This window comes from Notamacropus eugenii, chromosome 5 (assembly GCF_028372415.1).
Source record: "Notamacropus eugenii isolate mMacEug1 chromosome 5, mMacEug1.pri_v2, whole genome shotgun sequence".
NCBI classification, from domain to species: Eukaryota; Metazoa; Chordata; class Mammalia; order Diprotodontia; family Macropodidae; genus Notamacropus; species Notamacropus eugenii.
Window position 1 is genome coordinate 458,767,181 of NC_092876.1, and position 20,855 is coordinate 458,788,035.

The 20,855-nt window shown below is 41.3% G+C and overlaps 1 protein-coding gene across 3 annotated transcripts in view; it reads left to right on the plus strand.

Moving 5' to 3' along the window:
• MAP3K15 (mitogen-activated protein kinase kinase kinase 15) overlaps nucleotides 1-20,855 on the plus strand; it is a 145,702-nt gene that overhangs the window by 106,598 nt on the left and 18,249 nt on the right. For all 3 annotated transcript variants that reach the window (XM_072615338.1, XM_072615339.1, XM_072615341.1), the window contains 5 exons: nucleotides 2,295-2,425; nucleotides 2,692-2,797; nucleotides 12,457-12,614; nucleotides 17,088-17,271; nucleotides 19,631-19,808. In XM_072615338.1, the coding sequence (XP_072471439.1) occupies nucleotides 2,295-2,425; nucleotides 2,692-2,797; nucleotides 12,457-12,614; nucleotides 17,088-17,271; nucleotides 19,631-19,808 (757 nt within the window). The remainder of the gene's footprint in view (nucleotides 1-2,294; nucleotides 2,426-2,691; nucleotides 2,798-12,456; nucleotides 12,615-17,087; nucleotides 17,272-19,630; nucleotides 19,809-20,855) is intronic.

Sequence of the window (20,855 nt, forward strand, 5' to 3'; positions counted from 1 at the left end):
AGAGGAGGTTTGTTTCCTATAAAGGCCCACACCTTTTGGCGATTGGTAACGAGGCTCTGGGTCAAGAGGGCCACAATGCCCTCTGGCAGTATATTCTGAGGTGAGGTTTTGTTTTGAGACTTAGTTTTTGGAAGCAGGTTCGTGTGCCAGTTGAGACTCTAGGCAGGTGTGTTGAGAAGCCCCCCAGCTCTGAAACCCCTGATGCTGGTGCTTCTCTCTCTGGTAATGCTGTATGTATTGTCTAAGGTCAGGCAGTTGGAAGCCCTGTCTGTTGGTCCTGCCTGCATTTCCATGTTCGTATATGTGTTTCATTAAAGTGATTGTTGACCAGTCAGAAGTTGCTTTCCTTTTAGGAAAGGAGATCTAAGAACTGTGCCGCAGGCCCTCCTGTATGTGCCAGGGTGCTTACTGCTACAGCTGCCTCCCCTGTAAAATGGGAATAACAGTAGCTCCTTCCTCCCAGGGTTGTTGTGAAGACCAAGTCAGATAAAATAAAGTGCTTTGCACACCTTAAGGAGCCACGTGTCAGAATAGTGGCTCATAGCTAACCTTCATGTAGTGCTTCCTATGTCCCAAGTCCCAAGTGCTTCCCATTATCTCATTTGTTTATCACAACAAACCTGGTTGTTTCAGCATTTCAGTCCTGTCTGACTCTTGGTGACCCCGTTTGGAATTTTCTTGGCAAATATAGGGAGTGGTTTGCCATTTCCTTCTCCAGCTCATTTTACAGATGAGGAAATTGAGGCAAACAAAGTTAAGGACTTGCCCAGGTTATACTAAAGTCTGGGACTGGATTTGAACTCTCAAAAATGAGTCTTCCTGACTCTGGGTCTGGTACTTACTCTACCGTGTAACCTAGCTGATACACACACACACACACATAATAATATTAATTACCTTTAGCAATAATAACCACATCCCAATGGGGAAGTCATTTAACCTCTGAGCCTTCACTATCTGTAAAGATAACCTTTGTACTGTCCACATTATGGGATTGATGTACGCTTTATAAACCTGAAATGCTGCACAAACCTCAGCTATTACTGTCATTAGCATTACAGACTATGGTGATCATGAGCTATATTTAGAATCATAGATCCTGAGCTGGGAGGGATCTTAGACATCATCTAGGAAGTTCCTTGGGGGCAGGTACGTGGTACAGTGGATAGAGTGCTGGACCTGGAGTCAGGAAGACAATCCCACCTCAGACACATGCTAGCGGTGTCACCCTGGACAAGTCAGCCCTGTTTGCCTCAGTTTCCTCATCTATAAAATGAGCTGGAAAAGGAAATGGCAAATCCTTCCAGTATCTTTGCCAAATGGGGTCACGAAGAGTCAGCCACGACTGAAATTGCCGAACTACAGCTAATGAGTTCCTCATTAGACGGAGCTCCTTTCTTTGGATCTTCAGCACTTATCACAGTGCTGAGCGCATAGTAGGTTTTTAATAAATGTTCATTGACTGACTAGTCCAACCCTGCCATTTTACAGATGAGGAAAGGGAGGCCCAAAGAGGGGAGGCAATTCGCCCTGTCACATAGGCAGTAAGGGATGAGCTAAGATTCAAATGAGCATCATACCACACGACTGAAAAATTCTGTATGTGAAAAACATTGACTTTTCTGATCTTGAAGAATGACAAAAAGGAAAGAAAAAAATGAAAGGGAAGAAGAAAAGTGTTTAGTAGAGGGGAAAAGTACAGAATTAGGAAGAGGACCTGAATTCAAATCCTGACCCTGACACTTCGTACTTTTATGACTTCAGGCAAGTCGGTATCACTGGCCTGTAGCACCTCCTCTGTAAAGGAAGAGCTTGCACTAGGGCCTCTGTCTTCCATCTCTAGATCTTTGAACTATGCCCTTCATATCCCATGACTTCTATATACAGGCTATATTTGGCTTCCAGCTCTAAATATTTGCTATATTTCTTGGTTCTAATAGTTCCCTTTTGACAGTGGCCAAATTGACATAAACATCTTGGTCTTATTTAAACTTCCTCAGCACCTAGCAGAGAATAAACATTTAATACATTTCTTTAATTGAATGAATAAATGAATGAATCCATGCTAATCTAGGGCTAGCTTTTGGCAAATACATTTTTATTAGGCACTGTGCACAGCTCATTAATTGCTCTTACAGAATTGCTACCAATGATAAATAAAAACAGCCTAGGGGAAATTAATCTGGATAAAAAGTATGCTTTCTTCACTTCCCCAGTTGGCTGCTGATAGGGAGGGGGATATTAAATGTGTTTAGCACACAAATTGAATGTTTTCTGCACTTCATCTCTTCCAGGAAGCCTTTCTGCCCTTCTGAGATCCAAGTGGGGCCCAATGAAGGAGCCTACAATAAAATTTTATACCAAACAGATACTGGAGGGCCTTAAATATCTCCATGAAAACCAGATAGTTCATAGGGATATAAAGGTACTTTGGCTTTTCTCTCCCCTCCCTAGGGTTATTAAAGTTTTATCCTCATCCTCTAATAATAGGAACTGACAAGAATACTGGTTGTGAGCATGTAATACACCCACACACACTCATAGTCATCCACACACCAACAATACATCACCCATCTTCTGCCACTGTAGTAACTGTCCCCACCATTTTATTTCCCATCTTCCCAGAAACTTGTGAAAGAGGCATGTGGGTCTGAGATGGCTTACGAATGTCTGTTTCTTCCTTATTTTCAGGGTGATAATGTTCTAGTAAATACTTATAGTGGAGTGGTGAAGATTTCTGACTTTGGGACCTCCAAAAGACTTGCAGGAGTGAATCCATGCACAGAGACCTTCACAGGTGAGTAGACTCAAATCAGGTTTCTCTAGAAGATTCCAGTACCTTGGTTTCATCTGTGATAAGGATGTGAAGGTCACATGAGCAGACGTCGCTGTTTGGAAACTTCTTTGTGCATGGAAAGTAGGTAGGCCTTCTGGAAAAAGAGTAGGTGGAGTGATGTTGCAAGTGGATGGTTCGTTTTATAAAGCAAGCCCTGTTCTCTCTTTGCCTTGTAACTCAAGTCTGTCACATGGTCATTGGCTGCATGCAAATTGCCTGATTTTCATCCTTTTCAGCCACTTGAGCCTTTGTTTTGTTGACACTGAGGTCTTGTGAGGGTGTTCTCAGTCTTTCAGCATTATGTATGCTGTGAAGCAAATAGTGGTCCCCATAAGCTTCTCGTTGGTGTAGTGATTAAACAATTGGCCTTGGATCTAGGAAGATGTGAGTTCAGATCCTGCCTCTTACACGTCTTCGCTGTGTGACCTTACTAAGTTGCTTTACCTCTCATTGCTCCAGCTTCCTTCAGTTCTCAGCTAAAATTCTACCTTCTGAAGGAAGCCTTCTGTGGTCTTCCTTAATATTAGTGCCTTCCTTCTGAGATGACCTCCAGTTCGTTTTGCACATCTTATTTGCACAGTTGTTGGAATTTTGTCTCTCCCCATTAGATTGTAAGCTCCTTACAGCCAGGGACTGTCTTTGCTTTTCGTTCTCAAAGAGGACTGAAATGACATCATGATAAACTCAAGTTTCAAGGTGTCCAACTGTATGAGCTCAGAATGCTCTACCACAGATTGAGTACAGATAGTCAGTCCGCGAGAACATTTGGGGTGGATACTCCAAATTTGTGCATCCTATGTTTCCTTTGTGCTGTCCCAATTCTGCTTTGCTCGTAGAGCATTGCACCCTTTCTGATGTGGACATGCCATGCTAAGCGGTCCTGTGCCAGTGTCTCCCATGTTGCACAATCAAATCCACCTTGAGAGTGTCCTTGTATCACTTCTTCTGACCACCATGTGATTGCCTGCCCCATGCCAGTCCTCTATAAAATAGTCTTTTTGGAAAGCGTACATTTTGCATTTGAACGTCGTGGCCATCCCATCAGAGTTGTGCTCTCTGAAGCATAGTTTGAATGCTTGGCAGTTTAGTTCAAGCAAGGACCTCAGTGTCTGGCACCTTATCCTTCCAGGTGATCCTCAGAATCTTCCTAAAACAGTTCAAATGGAAGCGATTCAGTTTCCTGGCATGGCGCTGGTAGACTGTCCATGTGTCACAGGCATACAATAATGAGGTCAGCACAACAGCTCTGTTGAGCTTCAATTTGGTAGTCAGTCTAATACTCTCCCAAACCTTTCTTCAGAGCCTCCCAAACACTGAGCTAGCTCTGGTAATGCGTGTGTATCAATCTTGTTGCCAATATGTACATACCCAGAAAGTACACTGGGACTTTACAAAGGCTTGTTGACTTAACTTGAGTCTAGATAACTCTAAGATTAGACGCTTCAGAGAAGGTCCTGTGTGTTCCCTATATGAATGAAATCACAGGTCCAGTGTCTTCCTCTATAAACTTCTTACACAGGCATCATGAACTGACCTCAGTCTTGGGTTCAAATTCTGATTGACATATACTGATTGTGTGACCCTGAACAGGTCCCTTAAATAGTACCACTAGTACTTAATTCTCTGAGAATGTAAGTTGCAGAACATGTGTACATAGACACTGATAAAGAGAGAGTTTCCTATCCAGGAGTTCTTTATATGAACAAAATTATAGTCCATCGACCAAACAAATAACTTCTCTAAGAGTTACTCATTGGAGCTCTCCAGAAGTGAGAAGAACCAGCTGGGTGGATTCCCATGGGTGGGACACCGTCAGGCAAAGACTGTATAATGCCTTGATAAGGGTGATGCAGATTAGGTATAATTAGACAGCAGGTGATGCAGTGGATAGAATCCTAGGCCTGGGGTAAAGAAGACTTGAATTAAAATCCAGTGTCAGACACTCAATAACTGTGTGATCCTAGGCAAGTCAATTAACTTCTGTTTGCCTCAGTTTCCTCAATTTTTTTTTTTTTTTTACAAATTTACAAATTTGACATTTTACAAATGAGCATGATAATGATGTCTGCCTCCCAGGGAGGCTGTGAGGCTCAAATGAGATACTATTTTTAATAGTATTTTGGTTTTTTTACCCAATTATAGATAAAGACAATTTTTAGCATTCCTTTTTATAAGAATCTGAGTTTGAGGTAATATTTCTAAAGCACTTAGCTCAGTGCCTGGCACATAATAAGTGCTATCCAGTGCTAGCTATGTTGTTATTATCATGATTAGAAAGTCTTGTCCAGGTATAGCAAGTAGAGCTTGCTGGCTCTTGAGAGTCCCACTGAGCCCTCAGATTCTGTTATTAAAAAACAAGTCCCCACAAATCATTCAAATTTGTGGCTAACTCAGTCATAGCAGTTCCCCAGATCATTAGCTGCTTTATTGTTCTGTAACTAAAAAAAATCTCATAAAATAAGCCTGATTAATGTTACCATCATTTTTCCTAGTCCCTGGTGTTTTGTAACGATCGTTCCCCCCCGCACCCCCAGGAGTCAGCTCCTCGTGAGATGTGTTCTATTCTGAGTATTTTGAGAGAGTGGATTTCCTCTTCCATGCAGTGAAGACGATAAGCACTGAGAGCAAGTGGTTCAGTAGATAACCTCAAGTCAAGACAATGAGAAGACTTTCTAGAACTTTAGACGTTCATGATGCCCTCAGTTGTGGATGCTCCAAAGCAGAGCACAGACCCTCTTGTGTCTTCAGAGATTGTCTGTGAGTGACTGTGGCTGAAAAGCTTCATCCCCGGTGGGCATCCTTCTGGTACTAAGCCTGTCCAAACTGAGTGAGGCCAGTCTTTGGGCAGCAGACATTCTATCCCCTGCCAGACTTGAACCTGAAGCCTTTCCAGCTTGGTTCAAACTGTCGGAGGTTGTATTCAGTTGGCAGTGTTTTAAACCCAGGGTGACCTCTACCCTATGAAGGAAAATTAATGAAACATCTAAGGCTTTTAAAAAAATATGAAGTGCTTTGTAATGATGCCATAATTACAACAAATATAATAACAATATAGAATAACGTAACAATAACATTTAAAGAATCCAGGTCCTTTGAAAACGATGCTGTCTGTAACTAAAGATTTTTCCTGGTCATAAAATAATTGTCTAAAAAGTTAAAAGCATATCAACATTTCTTTTGCTAAACACACAGGAGGTATATGGAGCAAAACCTTATAGAATGTTGGGGTCAGAAGTGATCTTAAAGGGTGGCTGGTCCAAATTCCTCGTTTAGTAATAGTATTATAGAAATAATAAAAATTAAAAAATAGAAATAATTTAAAAAGTTGAAAAATAATAAATATATAATTGCTAGCATTTATATAACACCTTGAGCTTTGCAAAGTGCTTAACGTGTGCTATCACATTTGATCTTCAGAAATACCCTCTCCAGTGTTATCTTCATTTTACACACAAGGAAACTGAGGCACAGAGCATTTAAATGACTTGCCCAAAATCGCACAGCTAGTAAGTATCTGAGGCATTCAAGTGTTTTTAGTTCCAAGTCCCATGCTCTATCTAAAGGCCTAGACCAATAATAATCTTTCTCTCAGTCTACATCCAGTTAGTGATAAAGCCAACACTAGTTCCCCGTTCACTGCTATTTCCTAGTTTAGACTATTATAATAGGGGAACTCCTTAATGGGAACCCTGTCCTTAAAGCATGCTCAAATTTTCCTTCCTGGCAAGTTATGCAGAGCATTCCCTGCTTGGTTCTAGTTCAAAACATGGAACTTTGAGAAGTCGGTTTTTAAAAAAAATGTTTATTTTTAATTTATGTAATAAAGCAAGCATCGCATAACAACACGATAAAAAAGGTGATTGCACACGAAACTACAGATCTATAACGTACAATTTGCTATTTCTTTTAAATATAGAATAGTTATCCCTTAAATATACTTTCCCCCATTTTTCTTCCCTCCCCCTCTCCACCCTACTATTATTAGACACAAATTTGTGCATATATGTAAAATTATTCTATACATACTTCTAGTTATCAGTTCTTTCTCTGGGTGCAGATAAAGTCTTCTTTAATATGTCCTTTCCAGTTGATTTGGATATCTGTAGTAGTTGATGACTTACTCAGAGTTGTTCTTAAAACAGCATTGCTGTTACTGTATACAGTGTTCTCTTGGTTTTGCTCATTTTCCTCTTTTATTATTTAGTGTAAGTCTATCCATGTTTTTCTAAGATCATCATGCTCATCATTTCTTATAACATAAAAGTATTCCATCATAATCAATCCTGCAACTTGTTCAGCCATTTCCCCATTGAAGGGCATCTCTGCAATTTCCAGTTCTTTGCTACCACAGAGAATTGCTGTACATGTTTTAGAACATGGTGATGTTGCTGGGTCAAAGGGTATAGGCAGTTCAATAACTCTTTGGGCACAAATCCAGATTGCTTTCCAAAATGATTGGATCAGTTCACAATTCCACCAACAGTGAATTAATGTCCCAATTTTTCCACATCCTCTCCAATATTTGTCCCCTTCCCCTTCAATCCTTTTAGTCAGTCTGATAATGTAAAATGATATCTCAAGGTTGTATTAATTTGGATTTCTCTGATCAGTAATGAAGTCAGTTTCTAGCTGAGCAACTGCAGATTGGGACAGAGTGGTGACAGGATGTCTTGTCATTGGCTTTGGAGTAGAAGACCTCATGACTCCAGAGGTGCTGGGCTAGACCTGAATTCTCATTCAAAAGAGGTAGCTTGCTAATATCTTAGTCTCTTTCTCTCAGGTTTCTCCAGGTCCCCAAATCATGAAGTATGTCCTTGGTCTAAGAAATAAGCAAAAACTAACTCAGAAGGCTACATGGGTTCAGGCCATTGCTTGTCTCTCAAGGGAGATAGAATCTGTCTTCTCCAATCCTCTTTGAGAGGTTCATTACACCATAATATATCCATTTTGTTTTTCTGTCATTATGGGAAAGATCATTTGGGATATTGGGGGCAGCTAAGTGGTGCAGTAGATAGAATGCCCAGTCTGGAGTTGGGAAGACATGAGTCAAAACTTGGCCTTGGACACTTAATAGCAAAATGTGACCATGGGCAAGTCCTCTGTTTGCCTCAGTTTCCTTGTCTGTAAAATGGGAATCACAATAGCACTTACTGCCAGTTTGGTTGTGAAGATTACATGAAATAATAAATTTGCTCAGCACATAGTAGGCACTATACAGAAATGTTAGCTTTTATCACCATCACCATCCTATTACAGAGAGTTTGTTTCCCTGAGATAGCTGTTACAGTACAGTGACTGAGCTTTCACATCAGAGACAAGTCCTTTATCCAAAGGATACGTAATCCAAAGCAAACGATCCATACATTTTAGCTGTTATTACGCACTGATAATTTTCGCTCACTCTTTGTGCAACAGAAGAATTCTTCAAAGAAATCCCAATTGGCTGATGGAACACTCGCTAGCCTATTTACAGACCTGAGCCCGAAGAGGCATTTTCTTCTGTGCTGATAAAGCCCAGAAAAGGGGAGGTGGAAAAGCAGCCATCATCATCCAAGCACAGGAAATACTTTTCTTTCTTGTTTTCTAAATAATTATAGTGATAATAATAATAAGTATTATTAGAAATGTTATTTATAAATAATAAAAAATAAGTACTAGCATAATGAATGACTGGGGCTTTGGGATTTGTAAATATGTCATTTTGTCCTCCCAGGTAGGTACTATTATCTCTATTTTACAGATAGGGAAACTGAGGCACAGAGAAGTTAGACTCACACATTTAGTAAGTATATGATTCTATATTTGAACTGAGGACTTTCTGACTTGAAATCCAGCTCTCATCCACTGTGCCACATTAGCTGATCTTCACAAGCTTTCATTCAGCGTTCAGACAATATAACATGTGATAGAACCTTTCTGTGATGTGACTGCTTTAGAGGCATCCCCTGGCCTAATAACACAGTTATGGAGCTCACATCATTTGAACTGGTTTGTATTTAGGATCATAGAATTTTATAACAGGAAGGTCCATGGATATAATCATCTCACTGTGTTTTCTTTGTTATTATGACCTTTCCAAGTTTTTTTTTAAATTAAATTTTATTTAAAAAAGAAATCTTTTCTTTCACTTCCACTTTGCACACTGAAAAAAAAGAAAAGCCAAATCTTGTAACAATACAGATAGTCCTCCAATTGGCCGTGTACAAAAACACGCAGAGCAGGAGTCCATTTCCTCTCTGCTGGAAGACAGATAGCACAACTCATCCTGATTCATCCTTTTTCATGCACTTTCCTGGGACATCTATTAGATTGCAATCTCCTCATTGACTTTCCCCTATAATGTGAGATACAGGCACTTGGGAAATGTGGGGACTGATGGCAAATACTTGATCACAGATCTAGAACCTTAAGGAACCTTACAAATCATCTCAATTCCTCATTTGACAAATGACAGAACTGAGGCACTGGGATGTGAGTTAACTTGCTGAAGGCAACAGAGGAAGTAAGCGGTGGAGGCAGGATTTGAACTCAGATCCTCTGACTCTGCTGTGCATAACTTAAATATTTATTGTTCAATCCAGTTACATAACAGCTATGTGAAAAGTTATAAAAGCCCAGCAACGACCAAATCGATACCTTTTCCATACCTTAGCCACACAAGGGAAACATAATTTAGTGAACAACAGTGAAAGCCCCCAGACTCTCAATGCAGCGACCAGTGTAGATGGCAAAGGATGACGGATGGTGAACCAGATCTCCTGTTTATTGCCAAACAGATGGTTGGGAACAGGTGGAAAATGAGGCGCATGTTTTTAGATACGGCCAATGTGTTGGTTTACTTTTCTTGATGGTGCCTCTGATGGGGCCTCGAAGAGTTGGACGTAACTAAAACAACTCAACAATCAAACTTGTATGTTACCAGGAGGTTCTGTTGGGCCTGGTAGGTGGAATAGTCACTGAGCAGCGAGAGTTATGTAAAAAAAATCAATGAAACATTTTAAAAAGAAGAGGCATGTGATTCAAGGAGCTCACACGGACCTTGACTGTGAAGCTTTGGAAGGGAGAGAGAGCAGAGCAAGCTCGATGGATGGCCTCTTCTCCAGTGTGGCAGCAGGGCAGCACTGTTGCATTAGATGAAGGCAAGCTAACCCAGAACTCCCGCAGCTTATCCCAGGCATATCTGAAAAGATTTAAACCTGCTATTGACACTTTTTCCTATTTATTAGAAATAGACAGGTAGCTGTGTTTCCTTCCACCCTCATGAATACTTTTTGACTTCTCTGAGTGAACCATTTTCCTGTGAAAAAAATAGGAATGCAAGATTGTCCTATAGCTAAGGTGTGTTACTTGGTGCCTCCCCTCTCCCCACCTCTCTCCCCACCTCCCTCCCCTCCCCAGATTCCCCCTTTTTTTGTGGTTTAGTTTTTTCAGTTCTCTCTGACTCTCTGTGACCCCATTGGGGTTTTCTTGGCAAAGATCCTGGAGTGGTTTGCCATTTCCTTCTCCAGCTCATTTGACAGATGAGGAAACTGAGGCAAACAGGGTTAAATGACTTGCCCAGGGTCACACAGCTAGTAAGTGTCCGAGGCTGGATTTGAACTCAGGAAGACGAGTCTTCCTGACTCTGGACCCAGTGCTCTGTCTACTGTGCCGCCCAGCTGCCTACTTCCTCTGCCTCCTGTGGTGCAAAGTAGTTGTCATTTTCACTTCTATGCAAACATTCTATGAGTTTGCCCTTCCATTTGAAGTGTTGTCTTACCTCCTCTCTAGTTATACTGCTTGATCCTTGGAGAGCCAATCCTCCCTCCCACCCTCCCTCCCTCCCTCCCTCCTTCCCTCCTTCCCTCCCTCCCTCCCTCCCTCCCTCCCTCCCTCCCTCCCTCCTTCCCTCCTTCCCTCCTTCCCTCCCTCCCTCCCTCCCTCCCTCCTTCCCTCCCTCCCTCCTTCCCTCCTTCCTTCCTTCCTTCCTTCCTTCCTTCCTTCTTTCCTTCCTTCCTTCCTTCCTTCCCTCCTTCCCTCCTTCCTTCCTTCCCTCCTTCCTTCCTTCCTTCCTTCCTTCCTTCCTTCCTTCCTTCCTTCCTTCCTTCCTTCCTTCCTTCCTTCCTTCCTTCCTTCCTTCCTTCCTTCCTTCCTTCCTTCCATTTTGTTGTTTCCCTTTGCCGTCACCTCCCCTCAGGTGCTCTGCTTAAAATCCCTTCAGATTGCCTCTGTCTGCCTGTCTAAACTACCTTTCTGGCGTGAACATTAATATCCACATCCATAGTTATTATTGCAAAAGAAAGTGCCCCAAGGTGGGATGTTTTTTAACAAAACATGGTCAGTTTGTTCCTCCTGTTTGGCTTAACTGAACTTTAACATTTATTGCATAACCCTGTATAATCTGTCTTTAATCAATTAATTTTGGATTAGTTGGAGGGAGCATTTTGTTCCAGGCCAAACCTTTTCACACGTTGTTACCGGGGCTTTTGTTAAGCTTGCAGAGGATATTATGTCACAGTTATGTTCCCTTTCCTGAGGTTTCATGGATTTCTTAATAATGCAGGGAACCTTGTGAGACTATGTCTTGCTCAACACTTCAACTGATTAAACAGTTCCTTGCTATGCTCTCTCAGCATTTTTTTCCTAGCATTTATTAAGTGTCCCCTGTGGGTCAGACACTGGATTAAGTGCTGTGGATGTGGAGAAAGGCAAAAAAAAATAGTCCTTGTCCTCAAGAAGCTCACAGACTAAAGAGGGAGACATGCAAACCTCTACGTACAAATTAGGTATATTACAAGATAAATTGGGGGCATATGGAAGCTCACTTTTTATGAGTTCTCACTGATCTAATTTTTTTTTTTGGTGGAGATGGGTGCAGAGGTGGTCTGGACCTTTAAGATCCTAGTGTGAAAATTCCCTTTCCAAACTTTGGAGAAATAAGGGGTTAAATAACTTTGTCCATGGTCACACAAGTAGAGTGTCTGAGGCAGGACTTGAACCCAGGTCTTCCAGATACTCATCTAGCCACTAGATTTCAAAAAAATCAGAGAAATAAAATAGAAGTTTTGTTGGTTGCATCATAGGATAGAATACAGCATTTGAAATGTGTTCCCATGCCTTTTTGCAAGTCCGCCTTTATTTTTAAAGGGATTGAGAAGTGGTCTCAATTTGAATAAAAGCTACAGGTTCCAGACTATGGCTGACTCCCTTCCCCCTCTTTCCAGTGCTACCTTCCTCCTTAATATTTGTCTTTCAATTACAAAATTTTTCCAGGAACCCTGAGCATCTTTTTTTTCTAGCATACTTCCTAACTGGTCTCAGTATGGCTTATTATTATACTTCCATATTCCTATAGTTTTGCTTTTCTGGACTTTAGACTTGGTCTTTGTTCTCGATTCCTCTCTGTAGTTCTGAGTACTTGACTTTTACAAGCACCAGCATTGCAGGAATTCCCAGTTGGGACCTTCTACCAAAGAAGAGATAGAATCACATATGCTCTGAAGCCCCAGGGATGGCATCACAACCGGCATTATTTGGGGAGTGAAATTGGAATATACCTGTTTTATGTCAAGACCACTCAATGAATTAATGTGATGGAAAAGAAGTGTGACTTCCCTCACTGTTTTTTCCCCTTAAACCAGGCACTCTACAATATATGGCACCTGAGATCATTGATAAAGGTCCTCGAGGATATGGTGCCCCTGCTGACATCTGGTCCCTGGGCTGTACCATCATTGAAATGGCAACAGGCAAACCTCCATTTCATGAGCTCGGGGAACCTCAAGCAGCTATGTTTAAAGTAAGACTGGTTTGATTTGCTTAAGGACCAATTGTATGTTCCAGAGACTAGCTGTACTTTGTATCTTGAGGAGGGGTTTCCTGTTTTGGTTTTTGTAGCTGTGACCTTGGGTGACCTTTTTGGTAACTGGGCTTTCTTTTTTCAAAGACCTTCAAAAAAGTGTGCTCACCAGATGTTGCCTGGAAGGGCAAAGCACCTTCACAAGTAGACAAAGCACTTTGCAGACCAACATGTGTTGTGGTTTACTGGTGAGGAGGCAGAATCTTTACTGCTGGGTAAATGTGAGCCATTCCTCTGAGGTCAGACCTTCATTTCTCTCCCTATTCCACAGAGTCAGAACTTGAAGTTAATGAGAAAAAAGATAACTTCCTTCCACTGAACTTACACACACACACACACACACACACAAATTTTGTGTCTTTTTAAGACTTGGAAAAGTCGCTGAAGGTGTGTTAGCCCCTTGTGATCTGTTAAGACAGTTGGCCCCATTTCCACCACTCATGAAAAGCCAACTTACTTGGATCTCTACAAACCAAATTGTGGTTAATGAGGCCACAGGTTAGTTATATAACGTGATTGCAAAAGCTCCTTCTTCATTGCCTTGAGCTAACAACGCTCAGTCCCCACTTAGCTGTCTTCTCACCCCCTACAACTTCACCAGCTCCTGTGGCTTGGTCTGTATGTCAGCAGTCACTGGAAACTAGATACATAGAAAAACCTGCCAGATAGGAACACTCCTGCTTAACAGAGTTCTAAACCTTCTGCTCTCTGGGCCCTGGCTCTGTAGCTCCTGAACTGTTTTACTCAGGCCAACAAGTCTCGGACCCATGCAGAAAGTACTGGCCCCATGACGTGTTGTGCTCAGCAGCTCTCTCCTATCTCAGTACAGTTTTCAGGAAAGTGTTGAATTCCACATCGAACTGTGAGCCTTTCTTTAAAATTAATTTTTTAACCAATGAAAAGCTGTCTTCTCTCCTCCCTGCTTCGCTTCTCCTCTACCGCCATTGAAAAGGCAAGAAAAATAAAACTCATGTTACAACATGTATAGTAGAGCAAAACAAGTTTCCCCAATGGCGTGTCCAAAAAAAGTCTTGATCAGTGGTTTGAGACTATCCCCTGGCTCTGTCTAGAATGAGCAGCATGTTTCATCATGAATCCTCCGGTCATTGCATTGATCAATATTCCCAAGTCTTTAAAAGTTGTTTGTCTTTACAATAGCGTTGTTTTTGTACAATTTCTCCTACTAGTTCTGCTTACTTTCCTCTGCATCAGCTCATACAAGTCGTCCCAGGGTTTTCTGAAACCATCCCTTTCATCATTTAAAGAAAACGTTTCAATCAGCCAAAATCCACCTTCTCAGACTCCCCTCTCCACCTTGCCCTGCAGTGAGAACAGAAGAAAACCTTTTACAAACACGTAGTCAATCAAAACGAATTTCCACATTGACCTTGGCCAGATTTTTTTTTTTATCTCGTTTTACATTCTGAATCCTTCATCTTTCTGTCAGGAGGGAAGTAAGATTTCATGGTTAGTCTTCTGGAACTGGCGTTGGTCATGACACTGAGGGGAGTTCCTAATTCTTTCAGAGTTGTTTGCCTTTGCCATATTTGTATCATTCTCTTATGATTATTACATACATAATATATATTGTAGTATAATATATAATATATTATTATATATTATCATAATAATTATTGTAAATATTCTCCTGGTTCGGTTCACTTCATTTGGCATCATTTCATACATTTCCTCTCTGAAATCCTCTCCAGAATTTCTCCCAGCACAGCAGTATTTTTCTTGCCCTGGTGTCCAGCTCCTCCCTGCACTGGAGTGCTCTGCCTTGGACGCTCCTGTCTCATCCTCATCCCAAGCACCCACTGACTTCTGTCTGCACCAGACAAAGGACGCCCTGTAACTTTTTCTGGATTTGATCTGGTGCATTTTTTAGATCTGTTTGGAGGAGAACTCAGCTGTTCTGCTTCTCATCACCTTGCTCTCTTGGTGACCTCTTCCATCAGTTCTTATACCACAATAGTATCCTATCACATTCTCATACCACAGTTTGTTCAGTCACTCACCAGCTGATGAATACCACCTGAGTTCCAAATTCTTTGCCACCACTCAAAGAGCTACTACAAATATCTTTGTATATATAGGTTTTTTTCTCTTTCTTTGATCTCTTTGGGGATATAGAGTGATATTACTGAGTCAGAGGGTATATAGAGCTTAATAGCTTTTTGGGCATACTTTCTAATTGCTTTCCAGAATGGCTAGACCACTCACTATAATATTTTCTGCTAATCTCTGAGAAAACAAGACTGAGATGTGGGAAGAATGTGGAGAAAGAAGACTTCAGGGGGAGGGTGTGTGAGAGAGAGAAAGGTAGAAGAGAGGTTGGATTTGGTCCCAAGGAGCAGAACTGGCAGGAACAGGGTAGAAATTGCAAAGAGGACAATTTAGATTTGACATGTGGAAACATTTCCTAACATTTCAAACTATCTGGAAAGAATGAGCTGCCTTGAGAGGTAGTACTTTCCCCCTCACTGAAGGTCTTTAAGCAAAGGCTCCGGGACCATTTGTGGGATATGTTATAGTGGGGATTGGTTTTGGAGCCTGGCTTGGACCAAAGTGTTGTCCAGGTTCCTTCCAGCTCAGAAATCTTGTGGTCCTGTGAGCTTGAAAAGTATTCTGTGGATGCCAAATGGTCCTAATGCAAGGCTTGTAGAGACTGTAGACATTAAGTGCAGTGTTGGAATCAAAGAGTGGCCATTAGGAGTAACATCCCTGGGTTACCATAGCACCAGGAATTCAAAATAAGAGAACATCTGCCCTATTGACATGTTTTACATGAAACAGGCTCTAATAGACAACAGGACAACGTCAAATGCAAGGAGAAGCATCTGGGCTCCTGAGGTCAGTGCAGAACTCTCTTAATTTTAATTGCATTTTCTTGCCGGTGTGTGGTTAGATTTGGAGGCATTTGTTTAACCTCCCTTGAATCTGCAGCTTAAAGCTCTGAGGTTGTCATCTAAGGTGAATAATCTGCACCTCTGCTGCCAATAAATGTCAGCGAGCATTTATTAAGCACTTCCTTAGCCGAGCTGCTGAGGAATGGGGATACGCATGCAGGCAAGAAGAAAGATGTTCTAGTAGGGGAAGAAAATACATCAAAAGGAACTGAAAAGTGGATGGGAAGGGTTAGAGAATTCCTGTGGCAAAGAGTGATGCAAGGCCGATCCAGGCCTGTTCTTCCAGTGTGGGCTCTGGGAAGGACTCACCAGTGGGAGGAGCCCCTGAAAGCATCATGGTGAAGTCTGGAGAATGCTATGGATAAACAGAGAGCTCTTACCCCTTTCCTCATGTGGCCAGGTTGCTCATCAGTATGGTAGAACTTTGAAAATGATTAGGCAAACAAACTGTTGACTGCAGACTGACTGACTAATATCCTTTGTCAGTGTGATCCGTGCAAATTACTGTACAATTATTTTGTTTATTAATTATTTATAATTACTATTGATAAATTTGTTTATTATATTTAAATTTTTGTCATGAACTTAACCTTTTAATAGACCAAGGGGAACTAAGAAGTACGTGACAATAAACTCTATACAGCATAAACAGGAAATAATTCACAGAAGGAAGGCGCTGTTAGAAAAAGCTTCTTGCAGAAGATGGGGTTTTATTTAGGACTTGAAGGAAGCCAGGGAAAGGTTGGGGATGAAGTTGAGGGTGAAAAGGCAGAGCTTTCCAACCACTGGGGGACAACCAGGAAACTACCCAGAGTACATTGGCTTATGTAGACTCAAAGAAAGAGCCAAGTCTAAAAGAGCAAACCCAGACCAGTTCAAGAATCCCAAGAGGGGAAGGTTGTCAAAATTTTCTTATTTCTCAAACATTTGTTGTTCTGGAGAAGAATACAGAACAAGGAGAAAAAATTCCCTTCTTTCTGAGCCCTGAGCACGCACCTAGGGTTACGCCTATTAAAACTTCATTAAGAGGAATTACTTCTAACTTCTCTAGAATCATTATTAAGGATTCTAGACACTTCAGCAGGATTTTTAATGGAGGTTGTGTCGTACTGGTTTCCTAGCACTCTCTATTTTAATAATCTGTTAGTTAACAGAGTTTATTGTTGTTCATAGGGCCCTGAAGGGAGCTTTCTCAGCTAATGCAGAGGGGTCCTACTGCAACTTTACGGTTTTCGAGAGTTGCCTGTGACCTGCAACATTGCAGAATGTCATCAGAACCAGATCAAAATGTAACTGGGAGACTATCAATCAACAAATATTTGTTAAGTGCCTATTATGTCCTAGGCACCTAAGGGGGATGGATACTTTTCAGTTTGGTAGCACGTATTGGGAATGGGGATGTCCATTGTGGTACCCTGATGAGGTTGGAAGCAGAGCGTTTAGTTGTCTTAAATTCATCAGAGATCTTATTAAAACAGATATTTTGCTTCTCTCCCCAATCTAGGTGGGCATGTTCAAGATACACCCAGAGATCCCAGAATCGCTCTCAGCAGAAGCCAGAGCTTTCATTTTACTCTGTTTTGAACCTGACCCGAACAGACGAGTCACAGCCTCTGACCTGCTCAAGGACGTGTTCTTGAAGCAGGTAAACAAGGGCAAGAAAAACCGAATTGCTTTCAAACCTTCAGGTGAGTTGTGCCTATCTATTAAGGCAAGTTGGAATATCAGTTAAATGCTATGTTAAAAAAAAAGAAATCGTGTGAATTATTAGGCCACCCACAGGCTCCACTCTATTATTCAGAATCAAAGACATGCCAAGAAAAGAGCTGGAGCTGGGCTGCACAACATCCCCTAAATGCAGAGCTTCACATAATGCTTCCATTTTTGTGTCAGAGCTAGAGTGCTGGAGTTCCGGGGGTAGTATGTTTGGGGTTTATTGAATATCTAAACAAATGAATGTTTGACATTAATAACAGAGAAGTGCATTCATCCTTGGGCAGAATTGGAACACAAAGATGATTGAACCTACCTTATTAACATGCTCCATTTTCATTTGTGACCCCAAAGCCAGGCCCAGTTGGGTTAAAAGGGGCAGCTTTGGTTCTTGTACACATGCAGGATTTAGCATTTTCTATTTGAGGCTAGCTAGCCTCCGGGCTGTCTGCTGAGCCAGACCTAGATTGAAGAATCAACTGAGTGCATCCATAGGATGCTGCCTCCTCTTGCAGGTGCACCCACCACATGCCTCGAGAGCACACATTTCTAAATAGCTTCTGAAATGGTCCAGTTGGTTCCCTCCAACTAGTAATCATTGGGCCTTTTGCATCTGGAGGAATGAGGTCAAAAGTCACAATACTAAGATTTTTGACTATTTGTCAACATCTAATATCCACATACAGTCTTTGCATTTGTTCTTGGTGATTACTATAAGGGAGGCAATCAAGTGGACTATTTCTAATTTGCATAACAGGCTATTTTTTTTTTTTTTTTTTTGCTCATTTTGGCTCCAGGCATTTTTTTCTGACTGCCCATGCCTGGAATGTTCTGTCTACTGACTTCCCTGTAAGTCTCATTTTTTTTACAGGAACCCTTTCTCACTCTCAATGTTAGTGCCTTTTTTCTGTTCATTATTTCCTATTTATCAGGCATACAGCTTGCTTTGTATAATATTTGTTTGTAAGCTGTCTCTCCCACTGTAAGCTCCCTGAGGGTGGGGGTTGTCTGGTCCTTTTTGTTTCTCCAGCATTTAACACTTTGCCTGGCACATAGTAGGTACTTGATAAATATTGATTGGTTGATCAGCAGCATTCTCCCAGGCCCAGCTCTGTTTGTGTTTGTGAATATAAATAAAAGCAGCCTTTTTGTACCTTTCTCGTCTTATTTCTTATCATCCTGCTTTGTTGTTCCAGTCAAACTGGACTTTTAGCTGTTTCCTATAAATGAAATTCTGTCTTTTGCCTTTGCTTGGAGGGTTCCCATTTCTGAAATGCCTGCCTTCCTCACTTCTACCGCTTAGAATCCTAATGTCCTTCAGAATATGTCTCAGGTGCCTCCTCATATATAAAGCTTTTCTTTTTTTTTCTGAGTTAGATGACATTTAATGAGTATAAATGGAAAGTCTTATACTTGGTTTCAAAAAATCAATGGCACAAGTAAACAATGTGAAAAACTTGGGTAGATAATAGTGCAAAAGACCTGAGGGCTTTTAGTGGATCATTAGTTCAATAAGAGTCAACAGTACAATATGGCAGTGAAAACAGCTAACCTTATCTTAGATTGAATTAATAGAGGCGTAGAGTCTTCAGAGGAGAAAATGTCCCTTTAAACTCTGCCTTGGTCATACTACATCTGGAGTATTTAATTGAGTTTAAGTGCCACATTCTAGGAAGGACGTTGAAGCTGGTGAACATTTTAATGAGGACAGTCAGGAAGGGCTCTTGTCGTGGGCCACCTTCTCACTGTATTAACTTCATCACATGATTAACTTCATCAGCTTCCATAGGTTTAATTATCATCCATGAGACCGTTTCGATTTCCCTCCAATTACTAGCCTCTCTCTCTCTCTGTCTCTCTGTCTCTCTCTCTGTCTCTCTCTGTCTCTCTCTCTGTCTCTCTCTGTCTCTCTGTCTCTCTCTGTCTCTCTGTCTCTTTCTCTGTCTCTCTCTCTGCCTCTCTCTCTCCGTCTCTCTCTCTCTCTGTCTCTGTCTGTCTGTCTGTCTCTCTGTCTCACTGTTTCTCTCTGTCTCTCTGTCTGTCTCTCTGTCTATCTCTCTCTGTCTCTCTGTCTGTCTCTGTCTCTCTCTATGTTACTTCCTATAACTTTGTATTTTGCTTATCTTTTTGCATGTTGTAGCCTACAAGTAGAATGTAAACTTCCTGAGGATGGTAAATGTTTCATTTTAGTCTGTGTCCCTAACACTGGGCGCAATGCTTCATATGTAGTAGATACTAAATAGATTCTCATCGAATTGGTGAGAATTAAATTATTTCCCTGAGTTCATATCCAATTGATAAGCCTTTGCTTCTCTCTGTTTCTTTGCTATTTAGATTACACTAGGAGTGCATCCCTTCCTCTGCCTGTCCAAGGGGAACAAGCTGGTGGTAGTAGCAGCAGTGAACATGGCTCCATCTCCCCAGACTCGGATGTGCAACATGCCTTCTTTGAGAAGACGAAGCGGTCAGTGTCAGAAGTGCAAACTAAGCATCACCTCTCCCAGTTACTAAGGTAGGAATGTCCCCATTGCTGCTGTTCTCCCATGAAGGAACTTTCCAGGAACTGTGTGCCCTGAAACAAAGACATTTTCACACATTTCCAGTGGACAAACAGATGCACATGGAATCATTGTGAATCAAATGGTTCCGAATTTAAATTTAACTTGCTTTAAGTGGTTTTTCTTCCCTTTCTTTGTGGCAGTATGAGCAGAACACATATACGTTCCAGGTCTTGAGAGCATACTGTGTAAACAGACCCTCTACTGAATGATGAATAGGAGAGACATAAATGCTGAGGCAACTTGATAGATGGATTGCCCAAAATGGAATCAGGAAGACATGATTTTGAATCCTGCCTAAATCACTTAATATCTGTGTGACCCTGGAGGACCCACTTGCAGCTTTATTTTCCTCATTTGTAAAATAATTATAACACCTACTTCAAAAGGTTGTTGTGAGAGGCAAATGAGAATATACCTGGAGTGCTCTGCAAATCTCAAGTCACCATATAAATTCTAGCTATTACGATTTGCCATGTTGTTCAGTCATTTCTTTTTTTTACTGGTGTCCAACTCTTTGTTGACCCTATTTGGAATTTTCTTGGCAAAGATATTGGAGTGGTTTGCCATTTCCTTCTCCAGCTTATTTTACAGATAGATTATCCAACAAACATTTGTCAGGTTGGCGCTGAGGCTAAAGATAAAAGTAGAAATGTTCCTGCCCTCAAGGAGCTTATAGTCTATGAGGAAGATCCATGTACAGGTATCTACAAAATAGATGTGGGATGATAGAGATGGGGCACTAAGAGGTGGGGAGGTCGGGAGAGTATTCACTTAGGACAACTATTATCACATTCAAATAGAAACTGATTCCTTCTGGCTTCCCATTGACTTGGAAAACCACAAATTAACATTACCAGTGTTGTATCATATTTTTATCTTCTTTGTTAAGCATTTCCCAGTTACATTTTAATCTGGTTCTGGCCACACTTGGGAGTTTTGCACTCCAGGGAAGTGTTTTTGACACCTCTGATGTAGAAAATAGTGCCTAAACTGAGAAT